At 40.5% G+C, this 25,499-nt stretch overlaps 1 protein-coding gene across 1 annotated transcript in view; it reads right to left on the bottom strand.

The window, feature by feature from the left end:
• Window positions 1–25,499, bottom strand: part of xylt1 (xylosyltransferase I) — a 260,639-nt gene that overhangs the window by 120,574 nt on the left and 114,566 nt on the right. The window contains exon 2 of the mRNA XM_059979376.1: window positions 23,739–24,246. Coding sequence (XP_059835359.1) covers window positions 23,739–24,246 — 508 coding nt within the window. The remainder of the gene's footprint in view (window positions 1–23,738; window positions 24,247–25,499) is intronic.

The raw sequence follows: 25,499 nt of genomic DNA, 5'->3' as shown, positions 1-25,499 counted from the left end.
TTAAGTAGAAATCTAAGCACACTCCGTCTGTTAGTTGTTTATTGTTCCTTTCTGCACCATGTGGCACATCGGCCAGCAATCTTGCTGTTCGTCTGTTTTATACAAGGCTGAATTGGTAGCTTGATGCTCAACCCAGCATGGATGGAAGTGCAAGGAGCCGCCAGCTGGGTTCAAACCCAGGACCACTTACCTTGAAGTCCAGTGCAGATGCCACTACACCACCAGCCAGCATTTGTTAGTTGCTACTATAATTATGTCTTATTGGATGACGCACTGCTCATGAGAAACTCAGATGAAGGGGTTGGCTTGATAGCAACTTAATACATTGACTGAGTGTCCTTTGCGGATTGAGTGCTAAAGCCAAGCACACAGAAAAATGATTCACAGAGGCTTAAGAACCACAAGGGAAGACAACGAAAAGAAAACAGCTGAAGATAAAGTCACTGGTGTCCAAAAGGTTTGAATTACTCAGTAAACATTACCTGCCCATAAAATTCTATCCAATAAATACTTGGTCTTTTGTATTGATTTGTGCTCATCTTGTTGAAAAACCATTTCAGTTCTATAATGTCATTCAACAGAAAAATGTAGCAAGCCAGTTGGAAGTCTCTTATATCTCCTGGTAATTTTGCTAAGTCCAATTTTGTGCCGTGCTTGGTGTTTGCTCTGAGATGCTCTTTGGTGTAATTTGCTCTGCATAAAATTGAAACTGGACTGCAGAACACTGCAATGCAATCCAATTTCTCAGGAATAAAGGCAAAGCCAATGCTTTAAAGAGTGGCAAAATTGCTCTGTTGGCTTATTCAAGATATTATATAACATGTCATTTGTCAAGTCATTATCTTTTTAATAATAAATATTTCAAATAGCCAAAAGACTTCAAGAGAATTTGTCCCATTTTTACATATTGCTATTTGGTTATTTTTGTATATAAATGAATGATTCTCATTGGTAATTTTTTCCTAACAATTCTCCCTGTATTTGTTTAATACATTTCTTTTTTTCTCTCAGTTCTCATTTATCATTTAACATTTACACAATTTAAATCAATTTGGGAGGAATATCACTTTGATAAATTGTAATGAAAATGTGCCCTCGATGTTGACTTTTTGAGATACTGCCATGTGTTCTATCTTGACGGTCAACTGGAAATTGCTGTGAATTATCAGGCAGTAATTTTAATTAAAACATTCAGCAAAGCCAAAAAAATTACATTTTATTCAAAACTCTGACTACAATGGATGATGAGCCGTCTTCAGAAATTAAAGCTTTGATACGGAGAAGTTCATCGACGTTGGCCCATGGCTTCCTGAAGGGCTTCAGTCTGAATCCAGAGATATAATTACATCCTAAAGGATGAAATCCAAAATAATAAAACTAACAATACACCAATTACTCAGTTCCTCTTCTGACACAGTAATACCGAGACCTGACATGATCAGGTTCTTGCTATCGGAGGGAGCTGTCCAGATATTCTATTTCTTTGCCTTTTCCTCACAGCACTGTAAGTTTTCACTTTGGAACCTGTTTTCCATTTGTCTTTGAAAATTCCTACTGGCTCTGAAACCACCATCCTTTAAGGCAGGACATTCTACATCATTAAAACTCACTGCATGAAAACAACCTCATCTCTCCCTTGGTTCTTTTGTTAATTATCTTAAATCACTGCCCTCTGGTTACCAATCTTCCTGTAGCTGGAAGCATTTGTCCTCATCAATTCCATCAAAAGCCCTTGTAACTTTATACACCTCTTCAGAAAAGGTTGGATCACGCTGACTAAAACAAAATTAAAACTATTATTACCTGTAAAAATACAGCAAAGGCTACAAAATAGGCATTTTCCACCAACTGATAAATTACCAAGCAATCCGCCAACTGTATTTAATTGGCCTTTGATTTGCCAGTTAAGATGACTTCACAGTGTAGGGTTTCACGGCATGTGAGCAGAGAACACGTTTGCTGTACAGCAGGGTGCAAAATTACTGCATGATTCGTGGAAGTTTGGACATGAGAAAGTAAAAAAAAAACGGATTCAACTGGATTTGCATCAGGAGAGGATTGGGATTATAGCCAAGCATTTACCTGTCATTTTATTACAAAATATTGCACTTTATCCTTTGCATTCAAATATCTTCCTGTTTGGTGATCAGCTCGCTAATTATCGCTGCTATTCCACTAGGCAAAAGGGATAAGTGAACAAAAGGCAGCAGGAATTGGGAATGTATGAACTATAACTTGCTTCCTCCCTGGTATTATCAACATCTTGTTCAGAGCTGGAAGATAGGCACTTGGGTGAAACTGTACAAGGAAGATTTGCAGCATCTCAAGATTACTGCCTACAACAGGGAGGGAGTGCAGTGAGCAGTATCCTTTGGTAACTCTGAAGAGGAAGCTACAGTTACAGTACATTTTTAGCGCTAGTGAAATGAGCAGGACTGACATACACTAGAGGGCCATCCAAAGACCACAATTAGCCTGAACTACTTCTTGCTTTTTCCTTTGTGCACAGTTACCTAACCAGAATTATTCAATATGGCACAATCATGCTATAATCCAGGGAACACTGGATCAGATCAGCATTGTCTGTGCTAAATTCTTTTCAATGAGAAGGCTTGTTTGGTCATTTCAGAGAACAGTTCATTGCTAACCACAGTGATGTGGCGTAGAATCACACATAAGGTCAGGCTGGGAAAGGATGTCTAATCTCCTTTTATACAAAAAAGCAGACGGAGATATAACTTTTGATGACAATCCAGTTGCATTTGATTACCATTACAGCAATGAGCATTTTTTTCCCCCTAAATCACTGCCTACTAATTAACCAAGTTTAAACTCAGCAAATGCAATGGTGTGATTCATATCTCCTGTCTAGCCCTCTGGGTTACTCATCTGACTGCGTAACTGCCTTGCTGCTGTGTACCAGCATTTTACTGTACAATCGTCCTTACAATTAAGAAAGTAAGTCAGAAGGCAAGTGGCCATAATTCTAATGGTTCTCCTCCGCATCTTTAGCCATAAGTAAATGACAGCGTCAGGAAAAGCAGAAGTTATGACCCAGCTCTCCACTGAGCAAGCACCAGCACAGATTGTTCTGAATAGTAAATCTCACCTGCCATCTCTGTGACCCTGGATACCACTGACAAGTGGCCTCATTATAACAATGGGAACCCTCTGGAAAGAAGAGGAGGTCAAAGGCTGTCAGTATTTGCGACGCCACAGCTCACCCCATTATTAAATCTCTAATCTTGCAGACAACAGCTTCCTGCCAAAGCCTTTTTGCAAAACCTGACTTACAAGGCAGGTCAAGGGATTTGAAACCTTGGCTGATTCCCCCCCCCCCCCACCCCATTTTACAAGCATCCTGTGATTTCAAAATCCAGTGTCAATAAAAGCCAGCCTTTTTTGTACATGGGAACTCTACCTCTTAATTTGTCATTGTGCATTGCCTGTCAAGCAGAAAAATGACATTTAATTACGAACTGACATTTTCATCAATGAAATACAGTCAGAAGGATTAAAACACACACCCTGCTTGTCAAGGCTTTGAGAGCCGAATCCTAACAAATCTCCCATTTGATGAGACACCAAGCTCTGCTTCATTACAACTGGTGACTGAAATCCAAAAATGTAAAACAAAATCCTCCAAGTATCTTTGGACTCTAAGTTTAACAGCTGTGCCTGTATGAAACAGCAGACATTCACATTTATTTCTGAGCACACTGCATGAATTGCCTGCCTGATCAGGTCTCACTTTAACTTATATTTTAGATAATTCCAATTGAAATAACAGGGTATGTATGGGGAGAAAAGATCTGCCTTGTTATGGGGGTGCCATGGATTGATGCTGCAGCCATGAACATGTGGGGAACCTGCTAAGTATTAATTTAGTAATAGGGATGCACTGCGCCCTATTGCTCTTTTCCTTAGAAAGAAGCAGAATGTTTCAAAAATCTACCCTCTTACAGGCTGGGTGAGGCTGTCTGCAGATTTATCACAAAAAGGGGAAAGAGATGTTGGGGAAGATGATTTTCAGCCACTATTTAACAATGCACTTTCCCTTAAGTCATGTAATCAATTCCTCTACTATTATTTATGCTGTTGCACAACTCCAATTGGTTTGTAATTACTCCTGGTGGGAGCTCTTGAAAGGAGCAAGACAGCCATTTCAAGGATATTTGAATGTCAAATGTACAAAATGGGTTTTTTGTTCACCTACATCATAGAAAGATCCAACTCTACAGCACCGACACAGGCCCTTGAGCCTAACTAGCTCATTACAGAGAGCCCTATCTACGCTAATCCCATTTGCCTTCATGGAGCCTACTTCCTTTCCCATTGATGTAACGCACAAATCTTATTATATCTTCTGCTGTCATATCCCGTGACAGCTCATTCCATGATACGACCTGAAAAACTTAGATCCGTGAGACAGATTTCCCCGAACAAAACTACATTGATTCCTCCTAATCTGTCCCTGCCTTTATAAGTTAAAGGAAAACCTGTCCCTTAGAAATTTTTCCCTCCAATAATGTCTTTCCCATTGGTGCAAGACATATTCTGGTAGCTTTCTGGCTTATTCCAAATATCCTTCTTGAATAAAAGAATAACATAAGCAATCTTCCAGTTTTCTGGTAAAAATCTCCATTCATGCCCCTGTAACCTCTTCCCTTACTTACTATGGTATACTCATATTACAATATCTCTGACACGTTCTCCTTCCTGATATAGGCATGTTCTAAAACATCAGTACATCATTTCTCTAACTCTGCAGATTACTCCCTAGTGAATAGTGATGAGAAGATATCAGAATTCCGAATACAGCTCATATATCATGGCTGCACACAAAGACTTCTCTTTTGTCCTCCAAGGGCACCTACTCTTTCATCAACTGCCCTCTTACTTCTAACATAATAGGGTTTGGGATTCAATTTAGTCCTGTTGGCAAAGTTCGTGTCATGACCTCTTTTTACCATCCTCATTTCCTAAGGTCTTTCCTACATCTCTTGTATTTCTTATCTTGAAAAGTTGGGCAGGCTAGGTTTATATGCATTAAAGTTGAGAAGAGTGAGAGGGAACCTTATTGGAAATATTTAGATCCTGAGAGATCTTGATAGGGTGGATGTAGAAGGGATATTTTCTGCTTTAGGGGGAATCTAGACTTAAAGAAGCACAGTTGAAAATTACAAGCCATTTATATAAGGCTGAAATGGGGATATCTATGCTCAGTATCCACTTTATTAGCTATATCTGCTCGTTAATGCAAACCTCTAATTAGTCAATTATGTGGCAGTGACTCAATGCCTAAACGAAAGTAGATATGGTCAAGAGGTTAAGTTGTTGCTCAGACCAAACATCAGAATGGAGAAGAAATATGATCCAGGTGACTTTGACTGTGGAATGATTGTTGGTGCCAGATGGGGTGGTTGGAGTATCTCAGAAACTGTTGATCACTTGAGATTATCGCACACAACAGACTCTAGTGAGTCTGAAGAGAATAGTGCGGAGAATAAAAAACATCCAGTGAACAACAGTTCTATAGATGAAAAGGCCTCAGAGATGAATGGCCAGACTGGTTCAAGCTGACAGAAAGGCAAAAGTAACTCAAATAGCCATGTGTTACAAACAGTAAAGTACAAAAAAGCATTTCTGAAAGCACAACATGGTGAATGTTGAAGTCGATGGGCTACAGCAGCAGAAGACCAGGAACATATTCCTGCCGCTGTCTGTAGGGAGTATGTTCTCCCTGTGACCACATGGGTTTCCTGCGGGTGCTTCAGTTTCCTCCAACAGTCCAAAGCACAGTGGTTGGTAGGTTATCATTGTAAATCAGCCCATGATTAGGCTAAGTTTGTTGGGTGACATGGCTCAAAGGGCTGTAAGTGCCTATTCCATGCTGCATATCAATAAATAAACAAATAAACAAGCAAACATACTCAGTGGCCATGTTATTAGGTAATGGAGGTAGGTACCTGATAAAGCGGCCACTGTCCGTATTTTCTCTCAAAGAGAACTAAGACTTTGGAATTCTCCTTTGAATATATTTAAACAAAGATAGGCCTCCTCTTGATAATTAAGGGTGTTAAAAGTTTACTGTGGGTAGACCAGCATGCAGTGATTACAATCAGGTTTGTGTTACGTCATGGCCAACTCCAGATCCACATTCATTTTTGCTGCACTTAATCAGGTGAATTTAGGCTGGAAGACAACTTTTAGTTCAGGACTGAAATTTGCATTTGACCATCACTGAAAAAGGGTTAATCCCATAATGTTAAATTCAGCCCGTTTGTTAATGCGACAACCACATGGTTAACCATGGTTTCAGTGATCCAGATTAGCCCTTCCCTATTCTTAGCAGCACAGAACTGCATGATTAAACTGTTCATACTCAGAAAGGAACCACTTGTCCAATGCCTCAATTGTGTAAATTCAATTGTAACAGAATTCTGCAAGTAACAACAGAAAAGGCTTTCATATTAATAGACATCTTGAATATATACATCAAATATTAACATAGAATAGCAAGATTGATCTGCAGGCTTACTTAAATCTGACTTCATAATCTATTGTCATTACCAGCATTGATTCTAAATACAGAATATTTTATAAGCATGCAAGGGGAAAACATGAATTTATTTACAATATTATAAATAAATGTCATTATGTTTCTGTTTGCCTAGAGACAAACTTATTAAATGTTATAGGAATATTTATTAAAATAGAATGATGCTGTTTGCCTTGCAGTGTTGGCTCCAATATAAAGTTTTCCCTGATAATTTTGTTAAGTTGCTCAATATTTCATCAATTTTGATTCTCCAAAAGTCAATGGAAACATATTAGAGTTAGGGGTATTGACATAGCAAACCAGTCAATACCCCTCAGAATACAGAAACAAGGTACTTCTTATTGTAAATAGAGACTGAATGCCTCTCAGCATCTTTAGCTGCACTAGTCTTAGAATATGTTCCTCTATCTCTCTAGCGTCAGTTGTGAATGTTAGATGTTAACTAACACCTACCATTCTAACTGGTTGCATCACCATCTGGTACAGAGGGGCCACTGCACAGGATTGGGAAAATCTATGGTGGGTTGTAAACTCAGCCAGCTCCATCATGGGCACTAGCCTCCCCACCATCCAGGATAACTTCAAAAGGCAATGCCTCAAAAAGGCCACATCCTTCATTAAGGAACTCTGCCACCCAGAACATGCTCTCTCCTCATTACTACCGTCAAGGAGGAGGTACAGGAACCTGAAGATATACACTCAACATATTAGAAACAGCTGCTTCTCCTCCACTATCAGATTTCTGGAAGGACAATGGACACCACCTCACTATTTTTGCTTTCTTTTTGCATGAATTACTTTTTATATATATTTATTATTGTAATTTATTGTACTGTTATGTATTTCACTGTTCTGTTGCTGCAAAAAAAAATTTCATGACATATGCCAGTAATAATAACCCTGATTCTGTTTCAAACTTAAAACTTTAGCTCTTGAAGAAATAAATTTTGGACCTGGGACCAGAAAGCAAGGTGTCATCCCGATTCCTCTGACTTGGCTCTGCTTTTCCTGGTGCAAGGGCGTGAAGGTAAACCTTCGCTACATTCTACCTTTGTTTAGTGGTGTTCCAAGGCTTTCCCAAAAATTTCATTCGGACATTTGTCTGCAAAGCTTGAGCTAGGCCAGGAATGCGGAAAACATCGAAATGCTTAATAGGGTAAGATAAACAATCTGGAAAGGATATGATTACTTCTTTTCCAATTCTGCTTGTTCACTTTGAAGCTGGAACTCCTAGGTGATGAGACTCTGAAGCCATTGAAGCAGTCTGCCAGCAGGTCTGAGCAATGCCACTGACGTGCATGAGCTGCTATTGACAGCATATTGCCCTTGAAGAATTACCAGCCTAGACTCAGTGTGCTGACAAATTCTGGACTCATACACATACATCAGCAGCGTGCAGATGAATTTCAAATCCAAGGTTGAAATTCTTCTTGCTAACCTATTATGAAGTGCTTGCTTTCTAAAGGACAGTTTAGCACATTTCTAATGCATCTAAATGTGGGAAGCAGATCCTTTCATTCTTTAATGAGTTCCATGATTGCGGTTCCAGTGTAGGGCGACTTCAATCACACAACTGACATAATTCTGACTCCATGCTGGACCTATTAGTCTTGCAACTTGCAAAGGCGATGGCGCAGAAATTCAAAAGTGTAGCGCAGATCGTTTACGTATAAAGATAACAACATTAAGCAATAACCTTTCTGCACGAGAATGGTTAAACAGAACCCTGGCCACTTTACATAATGCAATGATGGTTTGAAATTGCTGCTGTAATATTGAGAGAGCACATACTCAATGAGAAAAACAGGCATTTGGACTTGATTAAAAGGAAGCCAACTTGGTCATAATTTAAAGGTACAGATTACTTGAGCCACTATTAAGGCTGATTTATACTTGTGCATAGGGGCTACACCACAGCCTACACTGTAGCTCTGATTTTCACTTCTGCGTCGCTCTACGCCGTAGCGAGCATGCGTTGGTGTGCGCAAAAATGCTAGTTGGCGGTGGGGTTTCTTCGTGAGAGACATGGACAAGGAAATGCATTTCAAATATTTTCGCATGTTGGCGGGTAGATTTGACGATTTGGTTCATCTATTTCACATCGGCGTACACACAACCTACAGGCATGGCGGAGAAGAAGCAACCGGAAATGCGTAGGAGGAAATGCAATGCTACCAAGCGGACCAATCACAGTTGTTGCAGTCTGCGTCACTGCAACACGTGAGTAACTTTTCTGGGGAGGTGCTCGTCACACTACAGCATTGGGTACGGCATAGGGTATGCGTTACCTACAGCGCCAATGCGACGCACAAGTATAAATCAGCCTTTACAGAGCCTGCCCTTAAAGACAGCACAGAACCTTCTCAGATGTCTCTGGATAGTCTCCTAAAGGCATCTTCTTTCTTTGTTAGGAAAGTGGGTAGCAGCAAGAGAGGGCGTACTGATCAGAATCAGAATCAGATTTACTATTCCTGGCCTGTGTCGTAAAATTTGTTAACTTAGCAGCAGCAGTTCAATGGAATACATAATACAGAAGAAAAAGAATAATAAACAAATAAATCAATTACAGTATATGTATATTGAATAGATTAAAAATTGTGCAAACCAAAAACTAAAAATAATATATATTAAAAATGTGAGGTAGTGTCCACATGTTCAACATCCATTTAGGAATTAGATGGCAGAGGGGAAGAAGCTGTTCCTGAATCACTGAGTGTGTGTCTTCAGGCTTCTGTACCTCCTACCTGATGGTAACAGTGAGAAAAGGGTATGCCTGGGTGCTGGACCTCCTTAATAATGGCCGCTGCCTTTCTGAGACACCGCTCCTTGAAGGTGTCCTGGGTATTTTGTAGGTTAGTAGCCAAGATGGAGCCAATTAAATTTACAACCCTCTGCAGCTTCTTTCCATCCTGTGCAGTAGAACCTCCATACCAGACTGTGATACAGCCTGTCAGAATGCTCTCCACAGTACATCTACAGAAGTTTTTGAGTATATTTGGTGACTTACCAAATCTCTTCAAACCCCTACTGAAGTATAGTCACTGTCATACCTTCTTTATAACTGCATCGAGGTGTTGGGACCAGGTTAGGTCCTCAGAGATCTTGACACCCAAGAACTTGAAGCTGATCACTCTCTCCACTTCTGATTCCCCTATGAGGATCGGTATGTGTTCCTTCATCTTACCCTTCCTTAAGTCCACAATCAGCTCCTTCAACTTACTGACGTTCAGTGCAAGGTTGTTGCTGCGGCATCCCTCCACTAGTTGGCATATCTTATCCTATACGCCCTCTCGCCTCCATCTGACATCATACCAACAATGGTTGTATCATCAGCAAATTTATAGATGGTACTTGAGCTATGCCTAGCCACACAGTCCTGAGTACAGAATAGACAGAGTAGAGCAGTGAACTAAGCACACACCCCTGAGGTACGCCAGTGTTGATTGTCAGCAAGGAGGAGATGTTATCACCAATCTGCTCAGATTGTGGCTTTCTGGTTAGAAAGTCGAGGGTCCAATTGCAGAGGGAGGTACAGAGACCCAGGTTCTGTAACTTCTCATTCAGGATTGTGGGAATGATGATATTAAATACTGAGCTATATTCGATGAACAGTATCCCGACATAGGTGCTTGTGTTGGCCAGGTGTTCTAAGGCCATGTGAAGAGTCATTGAGGTTGCATCTGCTGTTGACCTATTGTGGTGATAGGCAAATTGCAATGCTACTTCCACCAAATATTCACCTTTAACAATATGCCTGATCCTTTGCTGAAAACATGCAGTGCCTTTTCTCATTTGACCCATCGCCAGTAGTTCAGTATTCCCACCTGACAGCCAATCCTGAAAGCAATAATTCCTCATGAGACTAAATGTTGAAAGAGTTACTGGCAGGGTTCTTCCTTTCTGAAACTGTGCAGTTACCCTAAGTTCTAAACTCTGGCCTTTGAGGCCTCTAGGCACACAATTTACAAGTTGCACAATCCCCCAGTGATCCAAGAAAACCTGCAGTAGGCCTCAGCTGCAGTAGTGTGCATTTCAAAGCACTTGACAATGTTTAGGCACCGAGTTTTAAGCTTAGACAAGTGAGACTCAATAAGATGATCATAAAGCTGTGAGGATGCTTTTAAAAGAGGATAAAAAGATATCAAATGGACATCCAAGACAGATTGGGTTGCATAGCCTGATTCAGCCAGCAAAATGGACGTTGGAGTGAAAGCCACATCATTGTGTTCAGTTTTGCTACTGAGGAGTGGCAAGTAATTACAGGTCACCCATGGCAGGCAAATAGAAGAACTCCCAAGTGATCTCTGAAACAACAGAGAATTAAAGCTGACAGCTGTCAAACCCACAGCAAAGCTGACCTGTGAACACCACAACCTCATGTTAAACAGTATTCATTAAAGATGCTGGTGAAGTGAATGTTCAGTGCACCCTGAGCAGGAACTGTGGGAATATCCCCCAGGATATTTTGATGCCAGATGAAGGGTCAAATAACAACTCTTCAATTTTAAGAGCTAATGAAAGAAATTGCCTTCCTTAACATTTCTTGCAGCAATGTTAGACTTTCTGTCCATTTGCAGTAATGGTTGGGTGGCTATAAAAATTTCTCTCAAGGGTGAAGTTTCAGTTTTCAAATAGGAATGAACAGCAGCAGCTTCTCACACTTACTTACTTCCATTGGTTAGAAAGGAAATCAGATTAAGAAACTGAAGCTTTTTCACCAGTCACCACCAGTCTGATGGAAAGGTTTACCTTCATCCTTGCTGATTTAGTTATGTAATTGCCTTTCCAATCTTTAGTGAGAGCAGCAAGACCATTTAATGTACAGAATAATACAAAACTTTTATTTGTATTGGATGTACACTTTAATAGAAACATGAAACCCAGTGAAACAATCATTTTGCTGCAAAACATTGTGTTAAAGGTTAGTAGCTATCTCTAAATGGGGAATGTAATTCACTTTGTTCAATCAATTGACATTTGGAATATTTATCCAAACATAGTCCCTGCTGACAAGTTTCATAAACGTCAATGTACCTTCACTGGATCACATGCATATAGGAAATTACTCAGTCAACAGACAAAGATCAAAAGACTTAAGACATCTTAGCACCTCCAAAAACGTCAAATACTTGGAAATAACACTGGATTGTCTTCTTTAAAACTGAAATGGGTTAAGCATAAAGCAAATATTTGGATGTAACCCTGTGATGGGATAGTAAAGCTGAGCAATTTATTTTAATTAGAGGAGTATCATCAGAAATTATACTTCCTATAGTTTGCAACTCTGACTGAAATGCATTTAGATTTTTAAACAAAGCAATAACTAACAATAAAGCAGGGCAAAGATTACACGTAAAATACTCAGTCGGTTTGCTTTCCTAAATCCTGCTGGAGGCATCCTTAAGAGATTTCTGCTGAATTCTGGCCACTGTTAGTGACAGAAAGGAGCAGACATGTGTGCTCAATATATTAGAATGAATCTTTACCCTAGTGATTTACTGTGATTCCACAGAACCTTCAGCGCCAATGCTCAGGATTAGCCTGGCATTGCAAATGGGCTAAAAGGTGGAAATACTTAATCTTGGAAAACAACCCATTTACTGTTTAATTTTATGCTCAACCCAAACAACACGTGCACTTAAGGGTTGAAGCAAAGACCTAGATAGTAATAAATTCACATCATGATCAAGAAGCCACTGAATGAGGTGTCACTATTGGATTAATTACCATCAGGTCAAGCTGACCAGATTCGTTAATAAACAGGGTTGCCACTTTAGTGCAATATGTGGCAGCTGGGGAATTCCCCTGATGTGTTGGCTAATGTTTAAAGAGTCACACAGTCAAAGTGTTCTATGGTCTCTATCACCCACGATACTAAATTAGATAACTTCACCATTATTCCTCTGATGTCTGTGAAACTGTATTTCCTTACATTATAAATGTGACTACAGTTTAAATTTATTTCATTAGCTTCCAAAGCTTTTTGGGATGCCCCAAGGCTGTGAATGAAGCTACATTGACAGGAGTTCATTTGTTCAGGTTTAATCTTATGGCTTGGCTCTATTTCTCAGAATTAGAAGACCAGATAGCCCACTGTGACTGTGCAAACTTTTATTTCTTGTCCACAGCCCTGTAAATGTTTCCTTTTCAACACAATTTATTTTCTTTTCAAAGAAAAGCCACCCTTAAAGGCAGCACATTCTGGATCTCACTATGTAAAACTATTTCTCGTCTTCCTCTGGTTCTTATACTATTCATGTGCCAACAATCCTCTATCAACAATCTTCAGCATTTTGAATCTATTAAATCTCTCAACTTATTCTGCTTCCCAGTCTTCCCTTACAACTAACCCCAACCCTCTGGTTACCAGTCTAGGAAATCTCCTTCCTATCTATTCCAAATTTTCAGCATATTGTCCAAAATGTATCCAATCTAACAAGACAGTAAATACAACAGAAAACTAATTAATAATTTCCAAAGGCTTTGCATTGTTTTAGTAATTAATACCAATGTTTTTAAGGCTAGGACTTAATTTGCTTTTGCTGCAGTCTGATTAACTTCCTGCCAGCTTCAAAGATTTCACATACGTTCCTTGGTCACCTAGTTCCTGGACCATGTGTCCATTTCTGCACTTCTCATTCCTGCTTTCAAGCTGCATCACTTTACACTCTACGTAACATTTAATTTTTTTCAGCTGGCTTCTCATTTCACCAGCTTACTTTGATGCCTCTGCAGTCAACCACCACCCTCCACTTGCTTGACAGTTGGGTTCTGTAACCATTGAGGGGAAAAAATAATCTCGAGTTAATTGCAGTTTTAATTGCACTGTTGAACAATACTACTAAAAATTTACAGTTTTTAAATTGTTCAGTTAAATCTTTTTATTTTTGATTTTTAATTGCTTTTATGTGTTATTCTTAATTGTGTTAAAATTTGTAACAATTTTTTAATGATTTTTTAATGTTTCTGAGCAATGTGTTGATTGCCTGTGTTGACTGCGGTTAATTGACAACTGTAGATTTCTGACTGTTATTACTTCTAAAAACTATCAAATTCTGCCCTGTAAACTCATCCAGATTGTTAGTCCCTCTGGTACTGTCAACCTTGAAGAGATGTGAGAAAAACTAGCTTATGCATTTTTTATGGATTAGTGGGAAGGGGGAAGAAGCGGACTCGGCTACTGATGGGGACACCCTAACCCTGAAGAAAAGGAAAACATGCGGTAAGAGCATGCAGAAGCTAAATTGTTTGTTCAAAATCCCCTTAATTCTCTTCAAGAGAGATCCAGTATTGAAAATATTCCATTGGGAGTAGGTTGGCTCGATATTGTAGGCTGAAGGGACTGTACTGTTTTCAGTAATAACAGCCCTCCAAACTCAACGTTTATTATCCCTTCATCCTCACAATGTCTTGTTGAGTGTTCCCAACTAGTGCTGGCTTCCTGCTTAATCAGTCAATCACCTTAGTGCTCAGGTAGAAAACACCAAATGCAGGAATATTGGACTAGCTGGGCGGGCACTGTGATCAGCATGGCCTCAAAAGGGCCTGTATCCATGCAGTATTGTTCTATGACCAGCCTCACTTACTTGCTACAATACAGGTATGGGTATGAGTTTATTATTATCACATGAAACAAGATACAGTGAAAAGCTTGTCTTTCGTATTGTTCATGCAGATCAAATTTTTACACGGTGCATGGAAGTAGAACAAGGGAAAACAATAACAATGTAGAATAAAGTGCAAGAGCTACAGAGAAAGTGCAGTGCAGGTCAGCAATAAAGTGCAAGATCATAACGAGGTGGCATTTGTTATATCGGTTCCATGCTGGCTCGCAGAGAACAATCCCATCAGCCCTATTCCCTCCCTGCAACCTAGTCTCTCACATGTACTTATCAAGTCCATCCTGATCCTTCTGCCTCTCAAGTAACTAGTACAGTAGGGATGAGGAAGGCGATAGGAGCACTGTGGAGAAATCGACAGGGGCAACATGCAAAGTCCATATAAACAACACCCAAAGTTAGGATCAAACCCAAGCCCCTGGATTGGCTCTGCTGCTGAAACCTGAATCTGGCCCTTTCGAGCCCAACTCAAGTCCAACAACCAGGAAAGAGAGGGAAAATGGAACGGTGTGTTGATGCAGAACAAGGAGGCCTCACGTTCGATATACATATTTGCAACTTATTATGTTTTTCACAGCTGGAAAGATTACCAAAGATCAGAACCCAGACATGGACATTTTTATATCTTCCATTTTTAAATTTAATCTCACATTCCCAAATTCTAATTGTTATATTGAATGAAATTTTATATTTATATTATACATAAAGATGAATTCAGTTGAGTCTAAACACTGACAGAGTACAGAACATTCATTATACGTAAAAAATTATTTATTCATATAAAGATTTTCAGCATCAAATGTTTTGATACGAGAAAAGGGCGAAGAGATCCCACAATTAGGAACCAACACAACATGCCGGATGAACTCAGCAGGTCAGGCAGCATCTACAGAAAAGACTGAATAGTCAATGTTTCTGGCTGAGAGCCATCAGGACTGGAAAGGAAGAGGGGTAGTCAGAGCAAGAAGTACAAGGTTGTGGCTGTTAGGTGAAACTGGGAGAGGGGGAGGGGGAAGTAAAGAGCTGGGAAGTTGATTGGTTAAAGAGATAAAGGGCTGGAGATGGGCAGAACTGATAGAAGAGGACAGAAGGCCATGGAAGAAAGAGAAGGGGGAGCAGCACCAGAGGGAGGAGACGGGCAGGTAAGGAGATAAGGTGAGAGAGGGAATCAGGACTGGGGAATGGCGAAGGAGAAGAGGAGCTGCAAATACCGGTAGTTCGAGAAATCAATGTTTGTGCCAACAGGTTAAAGGCTACCCAGATGGAACAGAAGGCGGTGCTCCTCCTACCACAGTGTAGCCTCCTTGCAGTGATAGAGGAGGCTGTGGAATGGCTTGTCCGAATAGGAATGGGAAGAAGAATTGAAATGGGTGGCCAGTGGGAGATCCTGCTTTTTGTGGGGGATGGAGTGAAGGTGTTCACTGAAGCAGTGTCCCAATCTACACTGGGGTACACTGGGGCTCACTGATATACAGGAGACCACACCGGGAGCACCAGATACAGTAGATGACCCCAACACACCCTGAGGTGAAATGTCACTTCACCTGGAAGGACAGTTTAAGGCCTTGAATGGTCGTAACGGAACAGGTGTAGAACAGTTTGAAGCCTTGAATGGTGGTGAGGGAACAGGTGTAGGACAGTTTGAGGCCTTGAATGGTAGTGAGGGAACAGGTGTAGGGGCAGGTGTGGCACTTGTTCTGCTTGCAAGGTTAAGTACCAGGAGGAAGATCAGTGGTGAGGGGCGAGCGGATAAGGGAGTCGCGTAGAGAGCAATCCTGTGGAAAGCAAAAAGTATGGTGGGATGGGGAAGGAAAGATGTGCTTTGTGTGTGTTGCTTTGGATTTCCAACACCTGCAGATTTTCTTGTGTTTGTGATATCACAATCAGTAAAACATCAGAATCCCATCCTAAACTTCAGACGTGCAAAGCATGATCTAACATTTGATTGGCTTTTAAAGAGAGCAGGTCTATAATTTGCATCCTGGAATTAAGCAGAAGAAATGTTAATGTTCAATAACATTAGAAGAAATGTTCATTAGAGTACAGATGTATTAAGTCCCTTTTATAACACATTTATATCAATCAGATAGCAAAGGGAACCCTCACTACCAAACAATAAGCATGCTTTATCTGCTATAAATTCACATACTGTGCTCGATTGCTAAGATTACACGTGTTAGTGAGTCCATTTTGTTAACCACAAGCTTAGTGTGGCCTTAGGTGACAATGACTGCTAGCTAGACTAAACTTCAATTGCTTGATCTGCACTAAAACTACCATCTCCAAACCAAAATTTCCATTCTTATGACTATATTGCAATCCTAATTTAATTCATGATTTCTACAAGGCTTATGGCTTAAATGTTATAAGTGAATGGCTTCACAAGAAATTAAACAATGCCTTGACATATACTGTATAAGAAGATCTTTAAAGTCTTCAAATTGAAAGCAAGTCAAAAATAATATAGAAATTATTACATCTTGCTCAATTAATATCTATACACCCAGAAATAAACGTGACAATGATACATTTCGAATGTTCAATCCAGGTGATAATTGCCCCCTTTTAAGCCTTTTCTTGGATCTTTCAGTTGTTTAATTTCTTTCCACGTTTTTCCTATTTAAATGCAAATACTCTAATGCATTTCCATTTGTAAAATGACATTTTCATGATTTAATGGCATTTGTGACTTGATGCAGAGCTTTATCAAATGAGAACTGGTTTAAGACATGCTTTGCATTGTGCTAAAACTATCTTTGCTAAAGTAAAAACATTTGTACTGTGAATATTTTCTTGTATGAATAGCATCATTTATTAAATGCATTGTCAAACTGTTGCATACTTAAAACAGATTTCCTGCCATATTAAATCCACACAAGATAAATTAGAGGATATGTAGTTCTATATATTGGCAGTACTATGTAATGTATAATGCAGAAGTCTGTGCCATCTGGGATCTTTTTCTGCCTTATCACAACCTTAGGCAATCCTGAATGCAAGACCTTGTTGGTAGACTAGGAGCAAATGAAATGATTGAGTTTCAATCCATGTTTTACATAATTGTTTAAAGATAATCCTTCAGCAAGAGAAGGTTTACTGGGATGGAAGGCAGGTTATCTCTAAGCAAGAGCAAAGAGCAAAAAATGTCAAAAGAAAAGAGTAGGAGTCCATGTCACTGTCCAATTGTCACTACCTGCATTCCAAGCTTCTTCACAGAAAGAAAGTCCATCACTGATTCTCAGAAGGAGATATTTAGTGTAGATTAGGGAAAGCTTCATCAGAAAGCTTAAGTTTGATGAAGGAACAAAATTGCAATGTTAAGGTTCTAGGCGGTTGTCAATATGGCCACCAATAGTGGAACAATTTTGTGCCCGAGGCCAAATCCAAGTGCACATATCTGAGGCTGGAATTGTTTGGAATACTTCACTCACATACAGTCGTGTTGCAATCATGTACTGAAGAGGCAGGTTGAGGGTCAGGCAATTTCAGGGTGGAGGCACAAGGTGGGAGCAGAAAATATTGTGCTGCATTGGGATGTCCTTTCCTCCCTCATCAAGTGAGAACTTATTGAAGACAAGGATTTCAAAATGCTCCATGAAAAAGTACTTGCTTACTATGCCAAAAGTGAAGAATAACCTCGAAGTATCCCAAAGTATCTTGAATATAGAACAGCCACGGGGTCCTTTAGAGTAGAGTGGGGAATGCGGAGTTGAGGAATGTGGATTTAGATTAACGCTTCAATTTACAGATACAGCATGCTAATAGCCCCTTCCAGCCCAAAGAGCCCACGCTACCCAATTACACCCATGTGACCGATTATTTTACAAACCGATACATCTTTGGAATGAGGGAGGAAACTGGATCACCTGGAGAAAACCCAGACAGTCACGAGGAGAATGTCTAAGCTCCTTACAGACAGCGATGGGAATCGAACCTGGGACACTGGCACTGTAAAGCATTATGCTGACTGCTATACTATCGTGACACCCCCTGGCAGACAGCACTTCCAACAATGCAACCCACTAAGATCATGTGCAGCAATGTGCTAGAATATGAAACACCACACATCTATCCAGCAGTATTAATCCTGAACAGTTGGAGATTTGCCACCTACAGAGTCTTGGCATGAAAGTTAAATCAGGAATTACCTGTTACATAGAATACACACCAAGGTGCTCGATCAAGCACAGAACGTGCTGAGTGACTCATAATGGGCTAAGGAGCAAGAACTATTTGATATTTTTGAGTGTCTCAGTTTCCTGGTGGGTGATTACCACCTCACTTCTTAGTGTTTTTGATGACAGAATGAATTTGGAATTTATTTTCAGAAGGCTAATTGCCAGCTCTGCTTTTTATTTCTGCTGACTCAAACATTACAAAAAGTGCTTTTACTTCCCCCCTACCCCCCCTCCCCCCCCCGTCCCAATTGAAGAGGTTCTGCTAACAATGGTGAGGCAGCCAGTAACAAATCCCAGTTCGATCAAACACCTCAACCTCTGCTGAGCCGGACCAGGGGACATATGTTGATTGAAGCATCAGCTGCTTTTACTTACTCAAGTTTTTCCATGTCGGCTTGAAATAAATAGCCAATGCAAGCATTAATAACTGGGCACATTTCAAATTAATTCTTGGCATACACCATTCTGGGACCTCCTCTGATCTCCCAGGTGATAACACATATAACCTACGCTCTGTTCAATACACAGGTTTTATCACATCACTCTTGTCTGCTCGTTCAACTTATTTGGTAGCGGTGCTTGAAACAAACGGGGCCAAGCTTCCGAGAAAAATTAATAATTATTTTGTTCAACCATGCTTTAATGCCATTGGTGGAGTAATTGCTACAGGTCTAACAATATCCCAGAAGATATCACTGCATTTTGAGGTAGGAAGATTAATGAGTGCCTTTGTTCTGGGCTCAGCCTCCTCCTCAGTCTAGCTGCCTGTAGTGCCTACCACCCACAATTACTCTTCCTGCATACAAAATGCTCCACAGTCTGCAGACCCTAAACACCTCCAGAGTAGGTACTCAGAAGTCACCAGATCTTAGGCCGTGTACCACTGAACCCCTGCCCATCAAACATCTTGTTGGCTCTTAATAGCTCAATGCAGGCTATTTCCAAATGTCTCTGACAGAGACGTACAAGAACTCTTCAGAAATTTTTGTACAATTTTAGAAATCAAATTATTGAAACAAAACACTGAGATTTGCAGAGATAATTAAAAATAATAAAATACAAGGACTTGATTTTTTCCTGAATTAAAATTTTCTCATAAAGGCGAAATAAGCGGGAAAGAGGAAGGTAATTGACCTCTGAGTCGTTTTGAGAAAATGTTTAGTAGGGGTTTAGGAGCATGAGAAAAACAAAATTGAAGCCATCATATCCCAAGCAGTCTTGACAGAGCAGGCACAAGTGTGGATGATTCCTCTTGTAGGGAAAGCTAGAACTATGGGTCACTGTTTAAAAGTAATGGCTACCCATTTAAGACAAATGTATATTACATTTATTCTCTCAGAGGCTCATGAATCATTGAACCACTCTTCATCAAAGGATGATGGAATCGGAGTTTTTGAATATTTTTAGCTTATTAACTGGGCTAAGGCAGAAACGTGGAAGTGAATTTACATTCATTCAAATCAGCCTACCTTGTTAAATAGAAGAATTAGGGGCCTCTCCGCCATCAAACACTTCAATTAGACCCAATGTTTTATTCGGCTACCAAAATGAAACTGGATAACACTTTAATATCACAAGGTATAAGTGCTATGCTTCTCAGATTCAACTGGAAGTTGAGTAGTCCATCATCTCAAGAGAGAGAGAAAAAGGAAGTGGTAGTGATAGGGGAGGGGAACAGACAGGAGATTCTGTGAACGTGAAAGGGACACCCGGATGGTATCTTGCTTCCCAGATGCCAGGGTCAGGAACATCTCAGATTGTGTCCACAACATTTTGGAGAGGGAGGGGGAGCAGCCAGATGTCTTGGTACATATTGGTACCACTGACATAGGAATGAAAAGCAGAGAGGTCCTGAAAAGAGAATTTAGAGAGCTAGGTAGAAAGCTGAGAAGCAGGACCTCCCGGGTAGTAATTTCTGGATTGCTGCCTGTGCCACGAGGGTAGAAACAGGATGATCTGGCAGATAAATGCATGGCTGAGAAGCTGGTGCAGGGGGCAGGGCTTCAGGTTCTAGGATAATAGAGATCTCTTCTGGGGGAGGTATGACCTGTTCAAAAGTGACGGGTTGCACCTGAACCCGACAGAGAGCAATATTCTCACGGGCAGGTTTCTTAGAGCTGTTGGGGAGTGCTTAAACTAATTTGGCAGTGGGGTGGGAACCGGAGTGAAGGGACTCAGGAAAGGACGGATGGTAAAAAAGTAAAGATAGCGTGCAGTCAGATTGTCAGGAAGGGCAGGCAGGTGATGGGACTTAGTTGCAGCCAACAGGCTGAGTATCAAATCATTAGGAATGAAGAGTCAGAAAGGATAGCAAATACAGTACTCAAGGTGTTGTATCTAAATGCGCATTGTATAAGAAATAAGGTGGATAATCTTGTTACAATATTAAAGTTTGCCAGGTATGATGTTGTGACCATCACTGAATTGTGGCTGAAGGATGGCTGTAATTGGGAGCTGAATGTCCAAGGTTACATGTTATATTGGAGAGATAGGAAGATTAGGCAGAGGGGGTGGTGTGGCTTTGCTGATAAAGAATGGCATCAAATCAGTAGAAAGATGTGACCTAGGATGGTGAACCCTTGTGGGTTGCGTTAAGAAACTGCAAGGGATGTTGATGGCAGCTATGTACAAGCCTCCCAACAATAGGTGGGAGGTGGACCACAGGTTACAATAGGAAATAGAAAAGGCGAGTCAAGTGTAATGTTATGGTAGTCATGAGAGATTTTAACATGCAGGATGATTGGGGAAAATCAGGTTGGCAATGGGAGTAAGTTTGTTGAATGCTTAAGAGGTAGCTTTTTAGAGCAGTTTGTCGTTGAGCTTACTCGAGCATCAGCAATACTGAATTAGGTGTTATGTAATGAACTGGAGGTGATTAGGGAGCTTGAGGTAAAAGAACCCTTAGGAATCAGTAATCACAATATGATTGTGTTCAACTTGAAATTTGATAAGGAGAAAGTAAAGTCTGATGTAGCAGTATTTCAGTGGAGTAAGGGAAATTACAGTGGTACAAGAGAGCAGTTGGCCAAAGTAAATTGGAAGGAGCTGCTGGCAGGGATGTCAGCAGAGTAGCAATAGTGTGTGTTTCTGGGGAAAATGAGGAAGGTGCAGGATATGTGTATTCCAAAATGAAGAAATACTTAAAACAGTAAAAAGTACAACCACGGCTGACAAGGGAAGTCAAAGCTATTGTAAAAGCAAAAGAAAGAGCATACAATAAAGCAAAAATTTGTGGGAAGATAGAGAATTGGGAAGTTTTTAAAAACCAACAGAGAGCAACTAAAAATATCATTAGAAGTGAAAAACGAAATATGAAAGCAATCTACCAATTGATACCAAAGTAGATAGTGGAAGTGTTTTCGAGTACGTTAAAAATATAAGAGAAATGAGAGTGCATGTAGGGCCGTTAGAAAATAAGGCAGGAGAAATAATAATGGGGGACAAGGAGATGGCTCATGAACTAAATGAGTACTTTGCGTTAGTCTTCAGTGTGGAAGACTCTCACAGAATGTAGTGTGTGAAGGAAGAGAAGTAGCTGCAGCTAATGTTACAGGGGAGAAGGTGCTCAAAAAGCTGAAAAACCTAAAGGTACATAAGCCACCCGGACCAGCGGAACTGCACCCTAGGGTTCTAAAGGAGGTAGATTGTGGTGGCATTAGAAATGATCTTTCAAAAATCATTGGACTCTGGCATGGTGCCAGAGAACTGGAACATTGCAAATGTTACTCCACTCTTTAAGAAAGGTGGAAGGCAGCCTGACGTCAGTGGTTGGGAGGGCTTTAGAGTCAATTGTTAAGGAGAAGGTGATGGCGGACTTGGTGACATGGGACAAGATAGTACATAGCATGGTTTCTTTCAGGGAAAATCCTGCCTGATGAACCTGTTGGAATTCTTAGAGGAGATTACAGGTGAGATAGATAAAGGGGATGTGGTGGATGTTGTATATTTGGACTTTCAGAAGGCCTTTGACAAGGTGCAACACATGAGGCTGCTTACTAAGTTAAGAGACCATGGTATTACAGGAAAGTTACTAACATGCTTAGCGCATTGGCTAATTGGTAAGAGGCAGCAAGTGGAAATAGAAGGATCCTTTCCCAGTTGGCTGCCAGTGACTAGTGGTGTTCTGCAGGGGTCGGTGTTGGGAACTCTTCTTTTTATGCTGTATATCAATGTTTTAGATGATAGAATAGATGGCTTTGTTGCCAAGTTTGTGGATGATAACAAGATTGGTGGAGGGGCAGGTAGTGTTGAGGAAACACATAGGATGCAGAAGGACTTAGACAGATTAGGAGAATGGGCAAGAATGTAGCAAATGAAATACAATGTTGGAAAATGTATGGTCATGTACTTCAGTAATAGAAATAAATGTGTGCACTATTTTCTAAAAAGAGAGAAAATCCAGGAATCCGAGATGCAGAGGTACTTGGGAGTCCTTGTGCAGAACACCCTGAAGGTTAACTTGCAGGTTGAGTTGGTGCTGAGGAAGGCAAATGCCATGTAGCATTCATTTCAAGGGGTCTAGAATATAAGAACAAAGATGTGATGCTGAGGCTTTATAAGGCACTAGTGAGGCCTCACCTTGAGTACTGTGAACATCTTAGAAAAGATGTGTGGCATTGGAGAGGGTCCAGAGGAGGTTCATAAGGATGATTCCAGAAAGGAAAGGATTATCATACGAGGAACGTTTGATGGCTCTGGGTCTGTACTTGCTGGAATTCAGAAGGATGAAGGGTGATCTCATTGAAACTTTTCAAATGTTGAAAAGGTAGACAGAGTAGATGTGGAAAGGATGTTTCCCATGGTGGGAGAGTCTAGAACAAGAGGGCACAGCCTCAGGATAGAGGAGAGCCCTTTCAAAACAGAGATGTGGAGAAATTTCTTTAGCCAAAGGGAGGTGAATTCATGGAATTTGTTGCCACGGGCAGCTGTGGAGGACGGGTCGTTGGGTGTATTGGGCAGAGGTTGATAGGCTCCTGATTGGACATGGCATCATAGGTTATGGGGAGAAGGCCAGGAACTGAGGTTGAGGAAGAGATAGAAAATAAGGATCAGCCATGATTGAATGGTGAAGCAGACTCAATGGGCCAGATGGCCTAATTCTGGTCCTATGTTTTATGCTCTATGTCTTATTTCAAATGCAGTCAGATTTATTTTCTCTTTATCTCTAAAGTTTAAAAAAAATCCTGGAGTTTTTTTTTAAGTTTGAAAGATACTGGCTTTCTACTCTTGATATCTTAAAGGTGAAACTGAATTATGCAGTATGTCATCTGGAAGAGAACGGGAATGGGTCAAAATTACAATGAAAGGAATTAAGGAGGAGCAGAGACTTCTTACCGCTCCATCATTACAATAAATCGGACTCTAATTGGTTATCCTTACCCTCCAATGGACACAAGCGTGGTACCTTTTCCGGCATTAACTTTCCATCTTTATGAAGACAGTAGAGCTCAGCAATTTCCTGGCGGCAGTGCTTGCTTTTAGCCCTGGAGAGGGCCGACAACGCTTCCTTGCCAGTTATTTCACATCTTGGAGCCTGTTCATAGTGCAGCTCATGAGAAGTTTTTCCAATCACCCCTCCTTTGTAGTGGCTCACGGTCTTGTAGCTTAGCTGGGCATTGCTGGCATTTTTGGCCTTATGGTTCCCCAGGGGAAGGACTTCATTGGTGTTCTTACCCAACAGTGAGTGGTCCTTGGCTTTGCCCTGCTGCTCATACCTGGCCTTCTGCACAACCGCGGCTTTACTTTTACCATCTGACTGCAGCTTCTGCCTTTGTGTTCTTGATCCAAAATTACTGTTATCAATATTTTCAAAGTCTTTTGGGACAGAATTTTCATTGTTGCTGTCAATCCGGTTTTTCTCCTTCGGCTTGTGAGAAAGAAGCACATCCTGGAAAAGAAGCAGAGAAACCAGCAAGTGAATACCAGTGAGTTAGTCAGTTACCATGGTAACTAAAGAACAAACAGCACTCTCAAACTCAGACCATAAGACCACAGGATTAGGCCACTTGGCTCAATAAATCTGGTCTGCCATTCCATCATGGCTGAATTATTACCCTTTCAACCCCGTCCTCCTGCCTCCTCCCCGTAATCTTTAACACCCTTATTAATCAAAAACCTATCAACCTCAGCTTTAAGTATACCCAATGACTTGGCCTCCACAGCCATCTGTGGCAAATGAATTCCACAGATTCACCATTCTCTGGCTAAAGAAATTTCTCCTCATCTCTGTCCTTATATTCTGAGACTGCACCCTCTGGTCCCAGACTCCCCCACTATTGGAAACATCCTCTCCACTTTTGATACTTTGTCTCAGTACATGTCTTGGAAGCAGGAACTATGTTATATTTTTGCTGTTGGCTTAACAGAGAGCCAGCAACACATTGCATAGAGAAAATAGGCAATAATTGCCAAAATGACAAGTTGCTTAAGTAGGGCTTTTGGTCTATTCAGTCTATTCCAGTCCTCACAGCAATCCCACTTGCCCTCTGATTTTCTTTCTCATGCATTCTCCCCACATTCTCATAAACTTTCCCTACATTTTACTGCTTACCCATGGCACTACAGCAATTCAAAATCATCCAGGATTTTGGAAGAAGGACAAAGCTGGTGGACCCGGGGAGACAGACAGCCAAATTCAAAAAAGGTGCCAATTCTCCACAGATAGCACCACACAACTCTATTAGTTTTGCCACTGCGCCACCCCATAATGATGCCAGTTTTCTGTGAATGTTTCTCTGGGAATCATACCTAACCAATCCAATGTACTACAATAGTATAACTCATTAGCACAAGCCACCCACTACAATCCCTCATTTTCAATGCTTGCTGATATAAAAAGAAATTAAACCAGCACCTCGGAAATTTTGTCTCTCTCCTTACAGAAATTGGAAAATAGTTATTTTAATCAATAAATCGATTAACAGCAATCTGATTTAATCTCGAAATACAACAGAACAAAGCCCGCAATGTGCTCATACCTAAAAAGAATCAATCAAAAATGACAGGTAACAGTTTCTCTATTTAAGACATTTGTGATATTTAAAAGAGAGCATGTCAAGTTTTCTGCTTCAATATGCATGCTCATAAAAATCTCTCTGCTTTTTAAAAGCCTATATAGTCTTTGTTCTACACTAGTTACTC

Source organism: Hypanus sabinus, chromosome 9 (genome assembly GCF_030144855.1).
Source record: "Hypanus sabinus isolate sHypSab1 chromosome 9, sHypSab1.hap1, whole genome shotgun sequence".
NCBI lineage: Eukaryota > Metazoa > Chordata > Chondrichthyes > Myliobatiformes > Dasyatidae > Hypanus > Hypanus sabinus.
This window is presented reverse-complemented; position numbering and strand designations above follow the sequence as displayed.